We start from the raw sequence: 25,257 nt of genomic DNA, 5'->3' as shown, positions 1-25,257 counted from the left end.
TAAACGTGTGCAAAAGTAGATATGGTGTGTGAACTGGAAACAGTCCCATGAAATGCCCATAGGATAAAACCACTTAGAGTATATGGCAAGTATTATGGTGATAAAGACAATTCAACATAATTATTACTAGGTTTAAAGTTTTGGACTTTTATTTTTTTTCAAAGGAAGCTTCTTTTTCTCTTTTCTTTCTGCCTTTCTCTCTCTTTTTTGCCCATGTCTATATATACAAGATCAAAGCAATAAAGACTAATACTCATTATCCTGGATCACGAAATCCATCAGCTGTACATGACTGGTTAACAGCTAACCTACACTACTATATAATCTCTTGACAGCCCATATTTGTAGGTAATTCAACAGCATCTCAATTCCCCCTGAGATCTGATCCTTTAACCTGTACAGAAACAAACCTTCTGTTAACAGTGACAAGAAAACTTCTGGGGCTGCCAAGGTAACTTCATCCAATTCTAGTGTTAGGCTGGCAATGTTTCTCATTTGAGGGGTAATGAGACTGGAAAGCCAGGTCAGCACCTTTCAGATTTCTCACTTGTTTTAGGCTGAAGTAGACGCATAATGTGGCTTAAAGCATAGACACTGGGTTTTGAAAATTTTAACCTCTAATTAATTTTAGAGAATTGTCATCAGTCAGCTGTGATAGTCAGTTAACATTCTCTAAATCAGATCATATTCATGGGAAAGGGAATCCACATATTTGTCAATGTGTTATTACACAAGATCTTATATATGTCATTTGAAAGGTTTAAAGACACAGGAAATCCCACTAAAATTTAAACATATTTTTATGGTTTGCAGGATGTCGGATCTCATTCTTTCCCAATGACAGAGCAGTAAGATTTTAATTAGAGTGAGAAGGAGGTTCTAAAACATTTCTGGACGTCTGAGTCTTCAAAATATATGAGACTGAATGTGTTATTTGGTTTGACAGGCTCAGTATGGCTGCAGGTCAACACAGGAGAATCAGCCTAGTTTTTTTTTACTTTTCACAGCTGAGAGTTAAATGACCACTGTATTTCCAAAGAAGCTCTTCCAACTTAGAATTCCAGAAATTGATATCAAAACCTTAAAGCAAATGACTGTCACATGTTTCAAGGGTTTTATGTCAAGACATTTCTACTTTCTGCTTATTTAAGGTAACATTATAAAATAAAAGGGACTGTATATAGAAAATCCTAAGGATTCCATTAAAAAAACTATTAGAACTAATAAGCAATTTCAGCAAGGTTGTAGGATACAATATATAAGACCAATATACAAAAATCAATTGTATTTCTATACACTTCCAATGAACAATCAGAAAAAGAAATAAAGAAAATTCCATTTGCATTTGCATCAAAAAGAATAAAATATTTAGGATTAAATTTAACAAAAGTACAGCAAAACTTATACTCTGAAAGCTATAAAATCTATACAACATTGTTGAAAGTAAAGAGAATCTAAAAAAAAGATGGAAAAAAAAATCACGTGTTTATGGATCAGAAGACTTAATATTGTTAAGATGACAATACACCTCAAATTGATCTGGAGATTCAGTTCACTCTCACCTGGCTTCTTTGTAGAAATTGACAAGCTGATCTTAAAAATCATATGGGAACTCAAGGGGCCCAGAAGAGGTAAAACAATTTTGAAAAACAAGAACACAGTTGGAGGTCTCATATTTTCCAATTTCAAAATTTACTACAAAGCAATAGTATTCAACACAATGTGGCACTGACATAAGTATAGACATATAGATCAATGAGAGTCCAGAAATTAAACCATATATCTATGATCAACTGATTTTAAACAGGGTGCCAAGGCCCTTAAATGAGGAAAGAATAGTCTTTTTAGCAAATAGTTCTGGAATAACTGAATATCCACATACCAAAGAATGGATTTGGACTCTTACCTTATGCCATATACAAAAAATAACTCAAAATAGATAAAAATAAAAGTAAAACTTAAAACTTCTACAATTCTTAGAAGCAAACACAGAAGTAAGTCTTCATGACTCGGGATTTGGTAATATGTTCTTAGATATGGCACCAAAGGCACAAACTATCAAAGAAAAAGTAGATATTGGACTTCATCAAAATTAAAAACTTTGTGTGTCAAAGGATCCCATTGAAAAAGTAAAAATGCAGATCGGTGAATGGGAGAAAATATTTACAAATCATGTATCTGAACAGACTCTCTTGAATCTAGAGTATACAAAGAACTCTTACAACCCAATAACACAAAGACAAATACCCAGTTTAAAATGGGCAAAGGTTCTGAATAGGTATTTCTCCAAGAAAATATGTAAACGGCCAATAGTCATAAAGGAAAAGTTGCTCAACATAATTAGCTATCAGGGAAATACAAATCAAAACCAGAATGAGATAGCATTGTACACACATTAGGATGGTTATAATCAAAAAGTCAGGTGAAAACAAATGTTGGCAAGAATGAAAGAATCAGGACCCTAATGTACTGCTGGTAAGAATTTTAAAACAGTTCCTCAAAAAGTTAAAAATAGAGTTATCATTTAACCCAGCAATTCCAATCACTGCAATCCAAACAGGAATGCAATCATTACTCAAATAAGAATTAGGATATTTTTACGTGAGAAATCAGAGATTTGGGGGAGATTTAAGAGCACTTTACATCCTCTTGGTTTGTAAGACTGCCTGTTGCTCTACTGGGGAATCTTTGGTGGTCCTGAAAAGTTACTACAGTAGAACAGGAAAAAGGGTATATCCAGTCACTTAACCTCTGTGCCTTAGTTTCCTTATGTGTAAAAATAAAGGTTTTAAATAAATGCCTGTCAAGGTTTTTGTGAGAATTAAGTTAAATGGCAATGCAACCATACAATAAATAGTTTCTTTCCTTACCCTACCTATGAAGCTACCTCACAGTTAATCTATTCAAGTCACCATACTGAATGAGGACGCATTTTCCATAGGTGCTGCAGGGTGCCATGCCTGGTCACCTTCCTCAGTGGCTCTTAGCTAGACCATTCAAACACTTAAACAAAAACAACTCCAAGTTCAGTTTCAAATCCTTAGCAAGGTGCGTTAATATCTAAAGTCTATTTGGGAACCCACAGCCATAACTGTGATCTATGATTCTGTGAGTTCTACAGAGAATAACTAAAAAGTTTCAGCATCTTCTAGCACCACCCTCAACCAATGTGGAGAGGTTCTATAATCCAAAATCAATATTTGAACCCATGTGCTGAACCAGAGTGTACAGGAAGCTATTCTAGCTGACATGGGGCTTTTTAACTGAATAAACCCAGTTATCACTAATTCTTAAATAACTCCCATTGGTGAAGCACTCTGTAGATTACATGCTGTAAAGTCCATTAAAATTAAGTCAATCTGAGCATCCACAGGCAGGAAATCACACAGTTTCCAGATTTGATATATCTGATTTTGATCCTATCAAAGACTCTAAAGAAGCTGGAACTAAGCCTCGCTCTAGGACATGTTTAACGGCATTCAGGCTTTTACCTAAATTTTTAGCTTTTCATATCTAAAGGAGCTCATTAAGAGAAAAAGGAAAGGTTGTTTTTGGTTCTAGGTCAGACACAAGCATGACATGGAGGCATTAGACAAGTCATAGAGGTGATAGAGCTATCATGGGTTTTGACATGAGGAAGCAGTAGAAAAATAAACCTGTAATTTATGAATAGGGACAAAGGAACCAGTGCCAGAGAGGACAATTGGCAGGGAAGGCAAGAAAAGGCAATGACTGTGAGAGGCTGGAAAGGAGAAAAGAGTGTCTCTAGGAAGGAATTATTTCTAAGAGACACCACAGAAAAGAGTGAGAGGAGAAATTCAAAGAGAAAAAAACTAGTATCATGGTGATCCAATTAAAAAAAAAAATCTTTAGTAAGTTTGGTGGACGAAGCTTGGCATTTTTTTCAAGTACTGTAGAAATGGTAGCATGGTGGAGACAGCCTCTGAAAGAGACAAAGTCTGGAGAAATACTGCAATTACCACCAAGTAGTTCTTGAGTAACTATTATGTGTCTATTACTGGAATAGGTTCTTCATTGTGGTTGGGAGAGTTACAGAAGATGACTATGGCCTTATCTCTATCAGGAGCTTACAGAAGTTTTTCGAAACAAAAATAACAAGTAATAGTTTGTGTCTGATGAATATAAAGCAACCAGAGAAGAATTAAACACCAGATATGTGGAACTAACTCTAAGAAAAGTGGGAGTTCAGAATCAGGAAATGTCAGTGTGAGCTGGAAGAGGTAAAGATGGGCTCTTGGAGGCAGTCTGTTCATGGGCAGAGGGAAGAGTAAAATGCTGGAAAGGTGAGAGGCTTGTGTTTTCAGAGAGGATCAAAGCAGAAATGCTGGCAGGAGGTAGCAGAGGGTCTGTGGATGACTGATGTGCATGTGTAGCATCATATTGAAGAGAGGGAAACACAGTTGAATAGGTTACTCCCAAGCCAGGGACGGAGGGGCTTTGCAAGTCAGGCAGAGTTTGTCTGAGGAGGAAGGCAACAGGAAATTCACACTACACAACGCTGAGTAGGGAAATGATATGGCCATGGTGTTTACGTGCTTTGATGGTCATAAAACAGGTCCCCTGAAGAACTGTTAAAGGCTTGGGGATTATTTGCGAGATAAAACAGAAAACCAGAGACGAGACACACAAATGATTCACAGGGACGTCCCTGGTGGCGCAGTGGTTAAGAATCCTCCTGCCAATGCAGGGGACACAGGTTCGAGCCCTGGTCTGGGAAGATCCCACATGCCGCGGAGCAACTAAGCCCGTGCGCCACAACTACTGAGCCTGTGCTCTAGAGCCCCAGAGCCACAACCACTGAGCCCGCATGCCACAACTACTGAAGCCCGTGCGCCTAGAGCCCGTGCTCTGCAACAAGAGAGGCCACTGCGATGAGAAGCCCGCGCACCGCAATGAAGAGTAGCCCCACTTGCCCCAACTAGAGAAAAGCCCTTGTGCAGCAACGAAGACCCAGTGCAGCCAAAAAATAATAGTAATAATAAATAAATAAATTTATTAAAAAAAAATGATTCACAAACTAGAACTGTGGGTATGGAATTCAGAAGAGAGTTCAGGGCTAGACACGCAAAACTAAAAATTATCATTTTTCATTTTTTTTGTTTGCTTGGTGTCTCTTTGTGCCCTGTTCATCCCACAAGGCATTTGACTTATTTACATACAAAAGAGCAAAAGTGAAATTAAATGAACCAGTAAGGACATTGGAGCAATGAAAAACTGGGAAGTAGAATTGTGATGAAGCCCGGACATGTGTGAAGTTATCCAAAGGGCAAGTGTAAAGCGATGTGAGTAGAGTGGGCACTTAGTTTGGAGGTTAATTTATTAATTCACTCATTTTATTCAACTCAATCTATGGAGCACCTACTATGTGCCAAGGACATAGTGGGGATACACATGATTCCTTCCCTCCCAGAATCCATGGTCTAGCAGGAGAGATGGAGGAATAAGCAAACATTTGCAGGAGAGTGACTATAGTCACACATTCAAAGATTGGAGATGGTAAAGGTGAGAGAGACCAACTAGGACTTAGGAAGGGGATATGGGATCAGTGTGAGAGCCCATAGTACAGACACATCCAAGTGCTGGGAAGCTTGTGTGAAGGTCAGGGAATTGGAATAGTAGGGTGGTAGTTGTTCCAGGTGAAAGAAAAGCCAAAGGGTAGGGCTAACGTGGAAAATATAGGCCAGAGAAGGAGAGGCGATAGGTTACCAAGGTTGCCCATGTCAGGGCGTCTTGTTACTCTGCTGACACAAATTTCAGCCAGTGCTTGAATTCCTATTTATACTTATTCTTTTATCTTTTTCTTCCAGCTGTTATGTGATAAGACAAAAAAGTTCAAATTCTGTTGTTTTGGTATAAATAATCCAACTAAAGTTATGCTATATTACACATTATAAGTTTTCAGTTATCAAATATGTGGAACATTTATCCCAAGTAAATATACAACTGTATGAAATACAGTTGGGTTACACTGGAGGAGAGACTGGTTTGAACAATACCAGTTGCCCTAGAAGCGGCGATGTTTATGGAGGTGGAGAAGAATTCCTGTATGACTAATAAATCCTTCTCATTGTGGTGTATGCATACATCCTCAGAATGACTCTTCTGACAGAGTTCAATTTTCCCTGAACACTAGTTATGATCCTCTGAAGAGATTTTGGGAAGCCAGCTCTCAATGGGTACAATGTGGCTAGGAATCCTTGGTAGGGCTTTTACCACCAAGACCTGTCAAAATTATCTCACACAGAATTTGTACAGGGCGTGGAATTTCTGGAACTTCCGCAGAAGCAGAAAGTCCTCTGGCCTTCAAAGAAGTTAGGGATTCTGCAGCCTTAGAGACTGGGGTTTCAGTAGCTCCATCAGGATAAGACTGAAGAAGAGACATGCAGAGGGGCCCCTCGGTGCTCCTTCCGGTAGCATTGTAAATACTTAAGCCTGTCTTTCCATCAAGGAGTCTGGCTTGTGATGCTTATTCATACTGGGATCAAATTGGCCACGGATTTATACTTGAAAACCGCATTTCAATTATATTTGATTAAGATCTTTTAGGTAATTAGAAGCTATGTATACTTTTTCAAAAACTATCTCTGGTTTAGTTCCAGCATTACCAGTGTTCCAGAATTTTTTAAAACTATCACTCTAATAGATATTATTCCAAAGGAGAACCACAGTGATAAAACATATTCCATCTTAGTGAATTTGAATACAAATTTCCATCTTACTGAGATAGCAATAACCAAATTTATTTCCTAGAACCAGAATCCCCTACCGACCAGCTCCTATTCTATGAAAAAAGTTAACTAAATTTAAAATAAAATTAAATTTAAAGGGAGGAGCTAAGCTATATCTATCTATATCTCATAGCATGGATTTTACATATCTTTTCCCTTTGTCCTTGTAAAAAATGGAAATTGTTAGAATCAAAGTTATGGTTTAGAAAACACATTTATCAGTCTTAAATAATAGTTATAATAAGAATGTTAAGATGCTAGAGAACCACACTTAGCAGCTTTCTTGGAAGCAGGCCATCCTATTCAAATTTAGGGCATTAGGCAAATATAAGCTGCTTATTTTCTAGCTTTCAGGCTCTGAGGTTGTTTTTTCAATTCATAGCATCATAGAATTTTAATGTTGGAAGGGACTATGGAAATTATCTAGTCCTATTTCCTTATCTTACACATAAGAAAATTGAGATCATTCTCTTCTTGTGGAGCCAGCCAAAATTAAAAGTATAACTCAATGCAATACTTCTATTTATATATTTAGGCTTCTAAGATACCTGTTGCTACAAATGAAATTCCATTTCAAAAGTCACAGAAATTTCTATTCTTATAATAAAACTGCACTGTGTCCTTAGATAACATCGCCACAAGAGAACTCAAACTTGTCTCTAAGAATCTAACTCATGCTAAGTGAGAAATGGTAGTGCCAGAATCAATCAAACTCTAAGCATCTCTAAAGCGAGGCTTATATCTTACTTGGCTTCATAGTCCTAACCACGAGCAGAGTAACTATCACACAGTAGGTGTTTTCTTTTAATGTGTTCATTGGTTGAATGAATGAATGATTGCTCTAAATATTAATGTAGCAAAGTGAACACAAGGAAAAGCAAACCATGAAAATCCTTCCTGGGCTAGTTTGCCTTACTCAGCTGCACTTCGGGGTGTTTATCAGCACTTGGATTCACAGTGGTTTGTCATCACAGGATTTTACCTGAAGTTCTTACAAGAATAGGTACCACCCTTACAGGTTTCTATTCTTAATGCTCTAAAAGTGTATTGGAAACAGGCCAATGGCAGCATGACTGAAAGCAAACCTGCCATTAACTAAAGACATTTCAAACCTACATAACCATTTACACAGCCCTCGTCCTCTTTCCACTTTAATTTAAGCTTATTTCACCACAGAATCATATGGTTATTTAAACTAAATGTTGCTGTTTGGAATCCAAACAAGCATGAAGACTTGCTCTATCCACAAGTGCTCCCAGTCTTTCCTCAATTTTCTTAGGTCAAATGAAGCTATAGAACTTTGAACATCTTACCATCCAGATGGTCCACGTAACAATACACATCATAAGTTTCATGAGTAGCACGGAGTCCGTAGGTCCTGACTCCTTCCTTCCCCATCATATCTCCATAACAGCCTTCTCGGGGAGTCCGGATGGGATACCTGGGGAAATAAAGGACTAGTAGGTAGCACTTTATTCTCGCTCCAAATAGATGAATTAAAGCTGGTGGCCCCCAGATCGCTCACCTAACACTCTGATCAGACAGCCAGCCTGCGTCACATTGCTCAAATCCATCTTCATAGGCGGCATATAGCTGCTCTGGGGTTGCTATGACAGCCCCAACATCCAAACAAGCCTTCCGTGCCATCTCAAAATTCAGACTGTACCTGCTGGTCGCTGCCCTGTAGTGAAACACAACCCCTGCAAAGAGAGCAGCAAACAATTAAGGGCAAGTTCAAGTCTCCCACCATACTGTGCAGTTTCTCATTGGAGTAATACGTCAAATTATTTGCTAACTCGGTAATAACATCATGATACTTCTTTATTTTTACTTTATTTTATGTAGCATTATGCAAAATTATGGTGATCTGAGGAGCCCCAGAAATGTTGTTCCCTTAGGTGTCCTATTCTGCTCCATTAGAGTTTCAAGAATTTTCTGTTCCCATGTAAACAATCTAAAAAAAAAAAAGATTTAAGCCACTAAATCCCAAATGGTGACTAGTTGTCCTAATTGCAGGTAGTATTCAGGCTATTATGGGAACCTTGGACAATTAAATGGAGTAGGTGCTGCAAGAGATACAGAGTTAAGGGGGCCACAAGATCAACTTCTCCTACTTCATGTTTTTACTCAGGGCCAACTCAATAGAAGCACATGGAGCCTTCACCAGCACCACTTCCTACAAACATGAAACATTGTAATATTTACTTCCAGAGACAATATACTAAAATGGAAAAGACGCTGGACTAGGTATGAGTGAGAAGGCCTGTTCCAATCCCTAATTTGCTCCTTAATCATATATAAGTCTTAATTTCCCCCTTCATAAAGTATAACTAGTATTGCTTAGGTTATTTGATTGATAGGAAGGTCAAATTAGATAAAGAATTTTAAAATGTCAGATAGGCTGCTGTGATAAATGTTTATCATATTTATAATTTAGGGTCTCCACTTTGACAGGTAAGATGTATGATTTTTATCCCAAAGGAGGCCTGAAATAAAATTCTCCAGACTCCCATGGGCAGAAGCCAGGCATCCAGATATGTGCCTCAAATTCCACTTTGTTGTATTTTAGGAGTTACATAAACTAGTGGTTCTTGAACTGTGTTTCAGGGCTCAAAGAATTGTCAAAGCCCTGAGGAAAGAGCAGCTGAAGGGGTGGAGCTTTGGTCCTCTTCTCCTACTTTAGCAAGAGCATCTCCATTTTTAACTGGAGTAAATATGGTGACTCATTTTCATAAAAGAGCAAAGTGAGTCAAGCTAATGTGCCTAGGAAGTCACTGTAAAATAGAAATTGGGGTAACTGGGTCTTATGGATGAGATTTTATTAAGTCATATCATTTAAGACCACTTTTTTGTTAGGCGGAATTAATTTTGGTTTCCAAGGTATCTTCCACTCTCCTTTTATTCCTAGTAATTTCCTGGAGTAGACAACAAGTCTCTCTCTCTCTCTCTCTCTCTTTCTCTCTCTCTTACAGCCTGACTTCTAGCTATAAGACTGTCTCCCACATGCCTATCCTTAGATTGTCTCTCTCTTCCAAAACAGGTATGTGCCAATAAAGTATCTACGGGGAACAGACTAGCCATGTCATAGATAAGCACCTTTGATCAGTGTCAATACAGAAAGACCTGCAGAGGCACCAAGTAGATGCACTGACAACTAACATTCATTTTCCCATTTCTGATATTGCTAAGAAAAAACTGATCAAATGCCTTTCATAAAATCTGTAGCTTTGTAGAATGACTCTAAAATTGCCAGGAAGTATATATGGTACTATCTAGTAAGTATGAAAGATAGTTTATAATGATCTCTAAGGTTTAAGCCAGACTTTGAATGGTTTTAAATTAGTCTTATGTTGATCAAAGCTTCAAATAGCCTTCTTGGTAATTAAAAATCTTCCATGTGCACTGAAGATTGGCAGTAAGGGGGCACAAAGGGGCCTCCATGACCAAGGCAGGGAATACCAGGCTGTATAACTATCTGCAATTGCTGGGATAATTTGAAGACCTCATGGGGCTAAGGAGATTAAGTGGAGGATTTTCATTGTTTCAAAGGGGGCAAGGGGCAAATCCACTGCTAATTCTTTAATGATGAAAATTGTAAGAAGTTGTAAACTTCTTGTGGGATTTTAAAAACATATATGTATATATAAATTTATATGCAATGTGTATCTAACACCATATATATATATATATATATATATATTATATATATATATATATATAATATATATATATATATATATATATATATATAGTGTATGTTACATTATACAAAAAGAGGAAGAGAGAGATCAGTAGAAAAAACAATACTAGACAAACCAAAGTAAATGATAAAAAGGTTAAAAGAGCAAAGAGCCCAGGGTGTTTAGTGGATGCCTGGAAAACATAAAAATAGATTTATAGAAGGGAGCGATAGACTCTGAATGGAAAAGGATGTTCAGAAAATTAATCTGTCACATCTGAAATTCAAAATATTTCCTTTTGGCTACACAAGAAAGAGTTTTAATAAAACCCTTTGTATATATTTCTGAAAGGTAAATATTTTATAGGGAAGTGGAGGGTTGGAAGAAAAATCTGTTCCATCATGTCTGGGTATTAGAATTTTGCTTAATAACTTGCCAAAATATTTTTCTTCCAAGAGCTATGGCATTATGTGTGTACCCAATTAAAGCAATTTTTCTTTGCTTTGTCTCCTAACTTAAATTCAAATGACATACAAACCACCACTGAACATGGGCTAAAACTAAAATGTCTCATTGCAAGACAGTGGATAACAACCAGTGCACTGACCTTAAAAAAAATTCACTGAGTTCTTGTTTTGATCCAATTCAACTGTTTATTGAGTCCTAGCCTTTTCAAAGCACTATGATATAGACCATGGTACTTATTAGGTGCCTTATTTCTTCAATGTAAGTTAAGATATTATTTATATTTCTTAAAAGCAAATTCAAAGATTTTACTAATCATCCTAGGAGAGTGAGAAAAAGGAGGAAAGGGGTTTTTTCCTGTGTGTGTGTATGTATATATCTGTATGTGTGTATGTGTATGCATGTATATGCACATATACACATAAGTAAAAATTAAAACAAAATGTAGAACAGTCTGTACAGTCTTAAAAAATAACCACTGATAGGTCTCAATAATGAAGTAATGATTCTTGAGCTATAAACCATGTCTTGAGGTATTCATTATATCTAGTATAAAGTCACCTTCCTTGATTCCTGAACAAATAACAGTTCATTTTTGGTGAAAGACATGGACTTTTGGGTTGATTGATGTTTTTCCCCTTGTCCAAACCCTGAGCAATGGCTACTTTTGAATATTGTTTCACCACACTTCTGAACCAGGTATCATGTTATACTACCTTCTTCTAGATTCCCAAAGCCTTACCCTCTACAGCCAATGACACCGTGTCCTGTGTGTCTTCAATCCCATACATGACGTCGCAGCGGTAGAGGCCTGCATCACTGGCCAGCAGTTTGACCATGGTGAGTGAGGCATCGCCCACATCCTCGGGATGTGTAGGCACCGACACTCTCCCTTTGTAGCCCTGACCAATCTTGATATTCCCATTTTGGGCCACTAGAACAGTAGTCTCCTTTAAATCTTTTCCACTCTTGTCCAATTCAATCTTAGACCATTTGATTCGGAGAAATTCGCTGGTGGTGTTGTAACTGGGTGGTAAGGTAGGCATGGTTGAAAAATGACAAGGTAGGTTGACTTTTCCAGAGAGGGAGCCCTTAACAGGTGGGCTTTTTTCCACTTTGACTAGAGGAAAGAGAAAATACTAAATTAACACACTGAGTCTATTAAATATGTGAATGGATAAGAACCATTACAGGGGGTTGGTTACATCCTCAATATGTGAAATAATTAGAATGATTTTATATACAGAGAATAGTACACAATTTCAGTAATGTTTTATAACAAAGACAGGGATTAATAATGCTTATTTTTTTATGTGCTAAAAATATGGTATTCATTTTAAAGTATTTGTAACTTATTGTTTAACATGAACAAAATAAGTGATAAAATAAGGCAAGTGTAGGAAGACAAGGAATCAAGGGCAAGAGAAGACCAGACTTAAGCAATGCAGATTTAAAAGACTGGACCAATGTTAGGAAGAACAGTTAAAAAACAAATTTAAGTCTACAGGTCAGAAGAAGAAAAATGATTAAGTTAACTGCCACATTACCTTAGAGGAAATGAAAACAACTCAAAGGGGAAGTGAAAATTTTAAAACATACTTCAGTAGACTTTAAAATTTTAAAACATACTTCAGTAAAACAGGGGGAAGTCCAGCACTTGAAGAACGCTCTTTGGTTCAGTGTTTGAACCAAAGACTTTCATTGTAATGAGAAATCCAGCTGCAATCACTTTGCAGTGAAACATTACCTCTAGATTATATCCTGGCCTAGGCGGGGGGGGGGGGTGGGGGGGGGTGGGGAGTTAGTGTCTGTTCACCTAACCTTCTAAAGTATCCATCTACAGAATGCCTTTCTGTTTAAGCCCTTAAACTTTTAATGAGAAAGAACACATTGACTACAATTTAATACCATTACATGCAAAAAAACCCACATTCTTTCACTCTTATAGGAATCTATACCTCTCCTCTCCCTTTTTCCCCCATCTTCCAGTCTCTACTAGTTGGGTAGACAATGTGTTGGTAATAAGAATAGAAATTATCATTAGTGCACAAGGAACTCCCAGTTCATGCAAATATGATGAATAGTAATAGTAGCCTCTAGGTGGAGTGAAATAATGTTAATCAACAAAATGATATGTATCTAACACTTGGTGTATTAGTGCTTAAAGGCATTAGTAACACACATCTCAAAATGGACATGCATTAGAAATGATACAGATGCTAAGGAATGAAATTTAACTTCAAAAAGATTAGATCCCATTAGGGAGATGAAGACAACAAAAAGATATTTTGTACTTTTTTGCCAAGAAAAGGGGTCCTGAGAAATGAAGGGGTGAAAATTTTATGAACTAAAAATCTCCTAATTTATATTCATCATATATTCTAGGAAATCCCATCTTCCTTCCTGAAGAATTATAGAATATTAACTTCACAAATAAAAGATTGCTTTTTAAATGGAGAATAAACATCTTTACCATCAACATCAATTATGATATAAATTATAAGACCCTTTATGATTTCTTTTAAAATGAGTTTAAGATAAGTGACTTTCAATTCCTTAATATTTATTACTAAATTACAGTTCTTTTCACAATTTTAGAGGTATAGGGGCAGATATGAGATCCACCTCTATCTATCTGATTGGGAGGTTTCTGACACTTAGAGCATTACTCAATAACTGTGCTGTAAGGAAAAAATATATTAGAACAAACTTACATCAGCAGGCAATTTCCCAAGGGTTATTTATTGTTCTGGATGTTTACAGATACAAGAAAATTAAAAGCTTCAGTTGGATGTAAATAAATGTTCATGTAGAATCCCATCTTAACAACAGGATTAACAAAAAGCTGTGTGGCCAAGACTTTTGTGTATGAAATCTTGGGTCATAATGCACTGGGTAACAAGAACTAAGTTTACCAAATCTAAATATTTTAAGAGAGAAATTTAGTAGAAATTTAGAAATTTAGTTCACAGGATAATGTTTACCAACTATGCAAGCTAAAAAAAAAAAAAACAAAAACAAAAAAAAAACCTGCTACCTGCAAGAACTTGTCTGAAACTCTGACAATGCAAGAAATAAAAATGAATGCTAACAAAAATTCACTATTCCCGGAGAGATTGGTTCAAGATGGCGGAGTAGAAGGACGTGCTCTCACTCCCTCTTACAAGAACACCAGAATCACAACTAACTGCTGAACAATCATCAACAGGAAGACACTGGAACTCACCAAAAAATATACCCCACTCCAAAGACAAAGGAGAAGACACAATGAGATGGTAGGAGGGGAGCAATCACGATAAAATCAAATCCCATAACTGCTGGGTGGGTGACTCACAAACTGGAGAATACTTATACCACAGAAGTCCACCCACTGGAGTGAAGGTTCTGAGCCCCACGTCAGGCTTCCCAATCTGGGGATCCGGCAACGGGAGGAGGAATTCCTAGAGAATCTGACTTTGAAACCTAGTGGGATTTGATTGCAGGACTTTGACAGGACTGGGGGGAACAGAGACTCCACTCTTGGAGGGCACACACAAAGTAGTGTGCTCATCGGGACCCAGGGGAAGGAGCAGTGACCCCACAGGAGACTGAACCAGACCTACCTGCTAGTGTTGGAGGGTCTTCTGCAGAGGCGGGGGGTGGCTGTGTCTTACCGTGAGGACAAGGACACTGGCAGCAGAAGTTCTGGGAAATACTCCTTGGCGTGAGCCCTCCCAGAGTCTGCCATTAGCCCCACCAAAGAGCCTGGGTAGGATACAGTGTTGGGTTGCCGTAGGCCAAACAACCAACAGGCAGGGAACCCAGCCCTACCCATCAGCAGACGAGTGGATTAAAGTTTTACTGAGCTCTGCCCACCAAAGCAACAGCCAGCTCTACCCACCACCAGTCCCTCCCATCAGGAAACTTGCACAAGCCTCTTAGATAGCTTCATCCACCAGAGGGCAGACAGCAGAAGCAAGAAGAACTACAATCCTGCAGCCTGTGGAACAAAAACCACATTCACAGAAAGATAGACAAGATGCAAAGGCAGAGGGCTATGTACCGGATGAAGGAAAAAGATAAAACTCAAGAAAAACAACTAAATGAAGTGGAGATAGGCGACCTTCCAGAAAAGGAATTCAGAATAATGATAGTGAGGATGATCCAGGACCTCGGAAAAAGAATGGAGGCAAAGATCGAGAAGATGCAAGAAATGTTTAACAAAGATCTGAAGAATTAAAGAAGAAATGAACAGAGATGAACAACACAACTGAAATGAAAAATACACTACAAGGAATCAATAGCAGAATAACTGAGGCAGAAGAACGGATAAGTGACCTGGAAGACAGAATGGTGGAATTCACTGCCGCGGAACAGATTAAAGAATAAAGAATGAAAAGAAATGAAGACAGCCTAAGAGACCTCTGGGCCAACATTAAACGCAATAACATTCTCATTATAGGGGTCCCAGAAGGAGAAGAGAGAAATGACCTGAGAAAATATCTGAAGAGATTATAGTCGAAAACTTCCCTAACATGGAAAAGGAAATAGCCACCCAAGTCCAGGAAGTGCAGAGTCCCATACAGGATAAACCCAAGGAGAAACACGCCGAGACACATAGTAATCAAAGTGGCAAAAATTAAAGACAAAGAAAAATTATTGAAAGCAGCAAGGGAAAAATGACAACATACAAGGGAACTCCCATAAGGTTAACAGTCGATTTCTCAGCAGAAACTCTACAAGCCAGGAGGGAGTGGCATGATATACTTAAAGTAATGAAAGGGAAGCACCTACAACCAAGATTACTCTACCCAGCAAGGATCTCATTCAGATTCAATGGAGAAATCAAAAGTTTTACCGACAAGCAAAAGCTAAGAGAATTCAGCACCAGCAAACCAGCTCTACAACAAATGCTAAAGGAACTTCTCTAAGTGGGAAACACAAGAGAAGAAAGGGACCTACAAAAACAAACCCAAAACAATTAAGAAAATGGTAATAAGAACATACATATCGATAATTACCTTAAACGTGAATGGATTAAATGCTCCAACCAAAAGACACAGGCTTGCCGAATGGATACAAAAACAAGACCCATATATATGCTGTCTACAAGAGACCCACTACAGACCTAGGGACACATTCAGACTGAAAGTGAGGGAATGGAAAAAGATATTCCATGCAAATGGAAATCCAAAGAAAGCTGGAGTAGCAATACTCATATCAGATAAAATAGACTTTAAAATAAAGAATGTTACAAGAGACAAGGAAGGACACTACATAATGACCAAGGGATCAAGCCAAGAAAAGCTATAACAATTATAAATATACATGCACACAACATAGGAGCACCTCAATACATATGGCAACTGCTAACAGCTCTAAAAGAGGAAATCTTAGAGAAAGAAGAACAAAAAAACCCCAAAGTTAGCAGAAGGAAAGAAATCATAAAGATCAGATTAGAAATAAATGAAAAAGAAATGAAGGAAACAATAGCAAAGATCAATAAAACTAAAAGCTGATTCTTTGAGAAGACAAACAAAATTGACAAACCATTAGCCAGACTCATCAAGAAAAAAAGGGAGAAGATTCAAATCAATAGAATTAGAAATGAAAAAGGAGAAGTAACAACTGACACTGCAGAAATATAAAGGATCATGAGAGATTACTACAAGCAACTCTATGCCAATAAAATGGACAACCTGGAAGAAATGGACAAATTCTTAGAAATTCACAACCTGCTGAGACTGAACCAGGAAGAAATAGAAAATATGAACAGACCAATCACAAGCACTGAAATTGAAACTGTGATTAAAAACCTTCCAACAAACAAAAGCCCAGGACCAGATGGCTTCACAGGCAAATTCTATCAAACATTTAGAGAAGAGCTAACACCTATCCTTCTCAAACTCTTCCAAAATATTGCAGAGGGAGGAACACTCCACAACTCATTCTATGAGGCCACCATCACCCTGATACCAAAACCAGACAAAGACGTCACAAAGAAAGAAAACTACAGGCCAATATCACTGATGAACAGAGATGCAAAAATCCTCAACAAAATACTAGCAAACAGAATCCAACAGCACATTAAAAGGATCATACACCATGATCAAGTGGGGTTTAGTCCAGGAATGCAAGGATTCTTCAATATATGCAAATCAATCAACGTGATACACCATATTAACAAATGGAAGGAGAAAAACCATATGATCATCTCAATAGATGCAGAGAAAGCTTTCGACAAAATTCAACACCCATTTATGATAAAAGCCCTGAAGAAAGTAGGCATAGAGGGAACTTTCCTCAACATAATAAAGGCCATATATGACAAACCCACAGCCAACATCGTCCTCAATGGTGAAAAACTGAAACCATTTCCACTAAGATCAGGAAGAAGACAAGGTTGACTATTCTCACCACTATTATTCAACATAGTTTTGGAAGTTTTAGCCACAGCAATCAGAGAAGAAATAGAAATAAAAGGAATCCAAATCGGAAAAGAAGAAGTAAAGCTGTCACTGTTTGCAGATGACATGATACTATACATAGAGAATCCTAAAGATGCTACCAGAAAACTACTAGAGCTAATCAATGAATTTGGTAAAGTAGCAGGATACAAAATTAATGCACAGAAATCTCTTGCATTCCTATACACGAATGATGAAAAATCTGAAAGAGAAATTAAGAAAACACTCCCATTTACCATTGCAACAAAAAGAATAAAATATCTAGGAATAAACCTACCTAAGGAGACAAAAGATCTATATGAAGAAAATTATAAGACACTGATGAAAGAAATTAAAGATGATACAAACAGATGGAGAGATATACCATGTTCTTGGATTGGAAGAATCAACATTGTGAAAATGACTCTACTACCCAAAGCAATCTACAGATTCAATGCAATCCCTATCAAACTACCACTGGCATTTTTCACAGAACTAGAACAAAAAATTTCACAATTTGCATGGAAACACAAAAGACCCTGAATAGCCAAAGCAATCTTGAGAAAGAAAAATGGAGCTGGAGGAATCAGGCTCCCTGGCTTCCGACTATACTACAAAGCTACAGTAATCAAGACAGTATGGTACTGGCACAACAACAGAAATATAGATCAATGGAACAGGATAGAAAGCCCAGAGAGAAACCCATGCACCTATGGTCAACTAATCTATGAAAAAGGAGGTAGGGATATACAATGGAGAATAGACAGTCTCTTCAATAAGTGGTGCTGGGAAAACTGGACAGCAACATGTAAAAGAATGAAATTAGAACACTCCCTAACACCATACACAAAAATAAACACAAAATGGATTAAGGACCTTAATGTAAGACCGGACACTTTAAAACTCTTAGAGGAAAACATAGGAAGAACACTCTGACATAAATCTCAGCAAGATCTTTTTTGATCCACCTCCTAGAGTAATGGAAATAAAAACAAAAATAAACAAATGGGACCTAATGAAACTTCAAAGCTTTTGCAAAGCAAAGGAAACTACAAACAAGACAAAAAGACAACCCTCAGAATGGGAGAAAATATTTGCAAATGAATCAACAGACAAAGGATTAATCTCCAAAATATATAAACAGCTCATGCAGCTCAATATTAAAAAGACAAACAACCCAATCAAAAAATGGGCAGAAGACCTAAATAGACATTTCTCCAAATAGGACATACAGATGGCCAAGAGGCACATGAAAAGCTGCTCAACATCACTAATTATTAGAGAAATGCAAATCAAAACTACATTGAGGTATCACCTCACACTGGTTAGAATGGGCATCATCAGAATATCTGCAACCAACAAATGCTGGAGAGGGTGTGGAGAAAAGGGAACCCTCTTGCACTGTTGGTGGGAATGTAAATTGATAGAGCCACTATGGAGAACAGTATGAAGGTTCCTTAAAAAACTAAAAATAGAATTACCATATGACCCAGCAATCCCACTACTGGGCATATACCCAGAGAAAACCATAATTCAAAAAGACACATGCACCCCAATGTTCATTGCTGCTCTATTTACAATAGCCAGGTCATGGAAGCCACCTAAATGCCCATCGATGGACGAATGGATAAAGAAAATGTGTTACATATATGCAGTGGAATATTACTCAGCCATAAAAAGGAACGAAATTGGGTCATTTGTAGAGACATGGCTGAATCTAGAGACTGTCATACAGAGTGAAGTAAGTCAGAAAGAGAAAAACAAATACCGTACATTAATGCATATATGTGGAACCTAGAAAAATGGTACAGATAAACCGGTTTGCAGGGCAGAAATAGAGACACAGATGTAGAGAACAGACATATGGACACCAAGGGGGGAAAGCAGCAGTGGGTGGGGGTGGTGGTGTGATTAATTGGGAGATTGGGATTGACATGTATACACTGATGTGTATAAAATTGATGACTAATAAGAACCTGCTGTATAAAAAAATAAATAAAATAAAATTCAAAAAAAATATAATAATTGCTTTAAAAGAAAAATTTCACTATTCCCACCAGATAGTTTGTGGTCTAAATGAATACAGTAAGGGAGAAATCTCTGAACAATGAATGATCAGTTATGTTTCATTCTCTGCCAATAAATTCTGCAGAGCAAGGATGATGCAAATTCTATCTACACAATTTGATCAAACACACACACAGACCTTGGCCAAATAAATGTCAGAGTGAGTATAGGGGAATTTATCACCCTCTCACGTATTAATGTCACTCTCTTGTTCATTCACTAATAACTGTGCATGGCTCCATTTATTAATATTAGAGGAATATCCAAATAACTGGGTCAATGCTAGATAATCAATATAAAGGGTATTTTTAAAGCAAAGAGCTCTTCATGCATTAAAATAAATCCAGAAACCAATAGACAGAGTGTTCATTAGTTATTGACCTTTTGCGTGCCTAGACATAAACAGAGAAAACCTTAAGATAAGAGTACTTGTGTTGACTCAACTAGTTACTGCTCTGTGATTCACTATGAACTTGGCAAATCTGTTTCATATGGATCTTACATTTTCAATTTTTACCCCTCACATGAAAAAGTAAAAATTCTTCTGAAATTAGCCCCAAACTAATGACATATCTTAACAATGATTACAGATTTGCAAAGAACTTGATGCTTGGGGTAAAGTACAATACAGTGGTTGAGAGCATGGACTGTGGAGCCAGACTGCCTGGGTTCACCTCCAGGTTCAATCACTAAATTGATGTATGATCTTCTACATTAGCTATGTCTCTAAATCTTTTGGTATTGCAGTTTCCTCATTTGCCAAATGGGGAGAATAAAAGCATCTGTCTCATCGGAGAGCTAAGATTAAAAAAGGTTAACAAAGTAAAATACTTAGAACGAGGCCTAACGTAGAAATCACTCAATACTGTTAGCTATTATTACTATTTTAAAATACCATCAAGGAGCTATACCATAAGTGTTTGTTTCCCTACTGTTTGTATGAGTTCTTTCTTTGTTTTAAGGGGAGGGATAGTTGCCCTGTTCCTCAAGGTTCTCCCACTACTTTCTCTATAATTCCCTCCTATTACTTCCCACCCAAACCAACTCCTTTTCTCTATCTCCTTTCTGTCTTCCCTCTTCACTGGATGCCGTTGTCCTTTCCTCTCTGTGACCTTCAACGTTTACTTCCTGAAAATGCTGAAGAGGACAGCTCCTGGGCTCTTGGAGTGGTGGAGCCTAGACTCTGATGGCCAGCCAGGTCACTCACTGTGGTATTCACACATTGTTTATTTATTCATTCACTTATTCACTCAACACATAAATTGATTAAGTGCTAGCAGTGTGTCAGGAGCTCTGCTAGAAAATAAAAAACAGCTCTCTTGAAACTACGCTCCCCTTGGGAAGAAAAATGAAGAATAACTTATCATAGCTATTATAGCCCATCTATTATGGGCTATAATAGATGTCACAGCACAGGGGACAATGGGAACATAGAGAAAAGGCTTTTAAATTGGCTGGAAAGGGGAATGAGAGGTGGGAACCATCTCAGAAGTCAGCTCATCCTTGATTCCTCTGTTGCCCTCACCACACCACATCCAATCCATTTGTTGGTCTGAATCCTCCATCTCCATGTATCAAATTCACTTCTCTCCAGCTCTTCTGCCACGCCCCATTTCACACACAGGTGACCACAATAACCTCCTAAATGATCTCCCTGCTGCCACTCTTGCTCTCCTACAATCAAATCTACATAGAATAGCAAACATGGAACTTTGAAAACATTCATCAACTCATGTCTTTCACTTGCTGAAACCCTTCAGCGCTTCCTTCAGTGCTTCCTGGAAATAAAATCTAGTCATTTCTAAAGCTACAATGCCCTATATAGATGAGAAATGTAACAGAGGTAGAGCTCACACACTCCTGGGACAGCCTTGGTTTATCTCCCAGTTCTGCTACTTACTGGTTGTGTGGCTTTGAGCAAGTCTCTTAGGTTCTCAGTTTCCTCTATAGATAATGAATGTTTCAATAAGTTAATGTTACGCATTAAAACTGTTCTTGGCTCATAGGAAGCTCTTTTCTAAGTATTAGATATTGTTACTACTTATATGAACTGACCTCTGACTATCTCTCTGTCTGTATCTCCTACTTTCTTCTTGATCACTGCTCTCCAACTACAGTGAACTTTCTGTTGCTCAAAAACACTACCTAACTTGGGCCAGGTCTTAGCTGGCTGGCTTTTCCTCGTCATTCCCACATCAGTTTAAGTATGACTTTCTCAAAGACGCTTTATCACCCCCCTGCCCCCCACCCTATGCCATTTCCTATGATGTCATTCTGCTTTATATTCATCTATTCGGAAGTACTTGGATTGTTTGTTTACTTGTTTATCGCTTACCTCATGTAACTAAGGAGATTAGGTTTAAAGAAATCCAAGACAATGTATGACTCATCCACTGATATATCCCTGGAGACCCAGACTAACATGTAGCACATAGAATGTATTCAAACAATACTGTCAATGGATGGAAAAATGAACGGATAGGTGGAAGGATGGATGGATGAATAGATGGAATGATACTTAAATTCTGAGTCTTAAGAATGAACTGAAGTGGAACTGTAGAGAACAAGAGAAGGGACTGCCAAGCAGAAGGAACTGCATGTAAAAAAAAGGGAATAAGAAGGTCTATGAATGGAATTGTAAATTCTTGCAGAGACTCAGAAGCATAGAATGAGTATGAGAAAGAAGTGGAAGCTGAGTCTGGAGAGACCCTTGATGGGAGCAGATCACTGAAACTCAGCACAGTATCTTTTTTCATAGACCAGAGTCCACAAATTTGGAATCACAGAACCCTCATTAGATGGATATATAATTTACAGCTAACAAAAACAGTGGATGTGTACTTATCCAGTTACTAGAAAGGGGGTGGGGAGAAGAGAAGGGAAGGGAAGGGAAGGGAAGGGAAGGGAAGGGAAGGGAAGGGGAAGGGAGGGAAGGAAAAAAGAAATGGAGGTGGGGGAAAAACTTGGCTATCAGCCCTCTCTCTATCTTCTTTACTTTTTTCAAACTCTATCCTTCTGAATGTTTAATAGTCTTTTTTTTTAATATAGAAAATTTTTGAGCAGTGTTGAAGAAAGCAGAACTTAAAAATATGCCCAGGCCCACATGTGAGCCTTTTTGCACAGTCTGAAAGTAACCTGGGAAGTTACTGAAAGCCCACTTGCTTCTTTAGCACCTGGTTCATTATTTTGTTATGATTGATTTATTTAAAACCACTGTTTTCAACCTAATAATATTTTAGCTAAAAGTGTTCAGCAATGAATAGATCAAAAATTCATCCTTTATTTTAATGATTCCATAATCCCATTCCATGCCCCAGTACTTCAATTTTTATTTCAATTAGTCCTAAAAAAATTGTTACCACACTCACCTTTCTGTAGTGCATGGGCTGCTATTAAGGTAGAGCACATCCATAAGATGCTCTTTATATTTATCAACATCTTGTCCTAGAAATGAAGAAAAACACAAAGTAAACCATAAGCATTCAGGTTTGTGGGGGGCCATACATCACATTCTATTTGTGCATTATAGGTAATAAGAGTACAAGAAGCAGCTTCTCTTGGATTGTAAAAACAGGAGGAGACTTGCAATAGGAGAAGTTGTCCCAACACTTAAATTATTAGTTTGACTCTCACCCAATGTGGTAGTTACCAAAATAATCCCAGAACCCAAACTGGGGACACATAACAATGTGGATGTGTGGGGCAACCACAACAGGGTAGGCTGTTGGAAGGACAATATAGACCACAGCCCAAGTAACTAGTGGCTAGGAGCTGGCACAAGGAGGGAGGGGCGACCACAAAATCTATTTAGAAACAGGAAGTTGGTCATAGATGGAGCAAGAGAAGATGGGGAAGCAATTGAGAGAGATGTTGAAAGAAAGGGATTCACATCAAATGTGAGATAGGAGGAAACCCGTTGGTGGTTCATGCACATGGTATCAGAACAGAGAACAAGGATCTCAGCAGGCTTTTTAAAGCACAAACTCAATTTAGTTTCTAGGAGGCTGAACAAACAAAATAAATATATTATAAGAAGCTGTTAATTACAGAAAAAGCCAGTGCTTGCCATGAGTTTTAAAGCAGTTCCAACTGTCTGAAGGGTAAAGAATGAAAGAAAGCACCCTGTACTGAGAGTCAAGAAACCCTGCCCTGGCTTTGCCATTAATTTATTGTGTGAAGACATTTAACAAATCTGGGTCTCAGCATGGTTCCCTTCCAGCTCAAATATCTATGAAGCTATCATTATGAGGAGGATAAGTACCATTGTTGGGGACCATCTAGAAATCAAAGAGCTAAGCTCAGAAGAACTGCAGAAGGCTATTTGATCTCCACAGTTATTCCCTTCTCAGTTACATTTAGGACTGTTCTATAACAGCCATTGTTGGTTGGCTATCCTGTAGCCATTCCTCTTTCTCTTTTCTAACAAAACTCTAATTCCACTCTAGTATCTACCCTCCTTCACACAGCCATATACTTTAGTGGAACCTGGGTCAAACCCCAGCCCAAGGGGATGATCCTGATTATTCTATGTCAATTACATTGGTCCCATTTCTTTTGCCAATGACTGGTTTTGGAATGAGTATATGATGCAATTTTGGCCAATGAGATGTGAGAGGATCTTGCGTGGAGGGGTTGCTCCTGGGAAAGGTATATTCATTTTAAGAAGAGAAAAAAGGAAGCGATAGTTGCTTTTCTTCACTGGACATTATCAGGATAGGATATACCTCGTGAAACTGTTGTATCTATCTTGCACCCATGGGTATATAAGATACCCTCTCGGATGAAGCTGAGAAAGAATCAGGAGAGGCAGGGCTGAAGTGCTCAGGCATTAGACCTATAGCCAACCATAACCTTGAACTTTCTTTATAGTAGATAATAAATTCCTTTATTATTTAAACCAATAAAATCAAGGATTTTTGTTGCTTGTTGCTGAAGGCATCCTAACCGACACATATTTGAGTTGGTGCCCTGCATAACTGCCTTAGAAAATATCTAAATTGTGTATGATTTAGAAAACCTAGATTAAAAAGAAGTAAGTGCTATAAGAATGAATCCAAGTCCAATTTGGGCTCAAATTCAATTTCATAATTTATGACAGCTATACCTTTACTCTTGATATTCTTCTCTACCTGATTGCTTTATTTTATATATATTGAAATAAGTGTTAGAACCTTTCTAAAAAAAATTATAAAATTCTAGATATGTCCTGAAGACCACTTTTTTACCTAATACATTATATGTCTCATATTTTCCATCAATAGGCCATTTGACAACTTACAATGAAAAGTATACAGTTGATAATCCTAAAGTAACCTTGATAATTAAGTTTATTTATCATATAATTACTGAGATATGCTAATAGATGTTGTTACACACTAACTGGGAAATTAGGTTTCTACATTTCTTTTTTTTTAATAAGATACCACAGCAAGCAGGAAGTATATACCTGTATCTCAATACTATAACAATATTTCAGGGAAAAATTAAGATATCAATTTCACATACCCTACAGTTTTCAACAAAATGAAATTTTAGATTGTATCATACAATGCTATTAAAGACAGTGTATTCCATGAGTACTAACTGAATCCAAATAAGAAACTTTTCTTTAATTGTGCTTACAAACAATAATCTCCTATTGTCCTTCAAGAAAACTTTTTCTTAATTTTTTTTTTTTGTTTTGTTTTCAGGAAACTTTTATAAGCTTAATGTTAAAAGTCTATTTCCATTGTCAAATAGCCCTGAATTCAAGTTCCAAATCTTCTGCTTATACTCTGTGGTTTTGGGTAAGTTACTAACTCTCTCATTTCCAGTAGCTATTTAATAGTGAAAAGCAGTACAATGAGAATTGATAAAAGAATGCATATAAAA

General features: G+C 37.5%; 1 protein-coding gene across 3 annotated transcripts in view; it reads right to left on the bottom strand.

Moving 5' to 3' along the window:
* VCAN (versican) overlaps positions 1 to 25,257 on the bottom strand; it is a 112,117-nt gene that overhangs the window by 76,511 nt on the left and 10,349 nt on the right. For all 3 annotated transcript variants that reach the window (XM_068535608.1, XM_068535610.1, XM_068535609.1), the window contains exons 2-5: positions 22,755 to 22,830; positions 11,637 to 12,014; positions 8,275 to 8,449; positions 8,063 to 8,190 (exon numbers count right to left, since the gene is read on the bottom strand). In XM_068535608.1, coding sequence (XP_068391709.1) covers positions 8,063 to 8,190; positions 8,275 to 8,449; positions 11,637 to 12,014; positions 22,755 to 22,824 — 751 coding nt within the window. In that variant the 5' untranslated portion in view covers positions 22,825 to 22,830. The remainder of the gene's footprint in view (positions 1 to 8,062; positions 8,191 to 8,274; positions 8,450 to 11,636; positions 12,015 to 22,754; positions 22,831 to 25,257) is intronic.

The sequence above is a fragment of the Eschrichtius robustus genome, chromosome 2, assembly GCF_028021215.1.
Source record: "Eschrichtius robustus isolate mEscRob2 chromosome 2, mEscRob2.pri, whole genome shotgun sequence".
NCBI classification, from domain to species: domain Eukaryota; kingdom Metazoa; phylum Chordata; class Mammalia; order Artiodactyla; family Eschrichtiidae; genus Eschrichtius; species Eschrichtius robustus.
The sequence above is the reverse complement of the archived record's forward strand: the minus strand, read 5'-3'. Positions and strand labels throughout refer to the sequence as shown.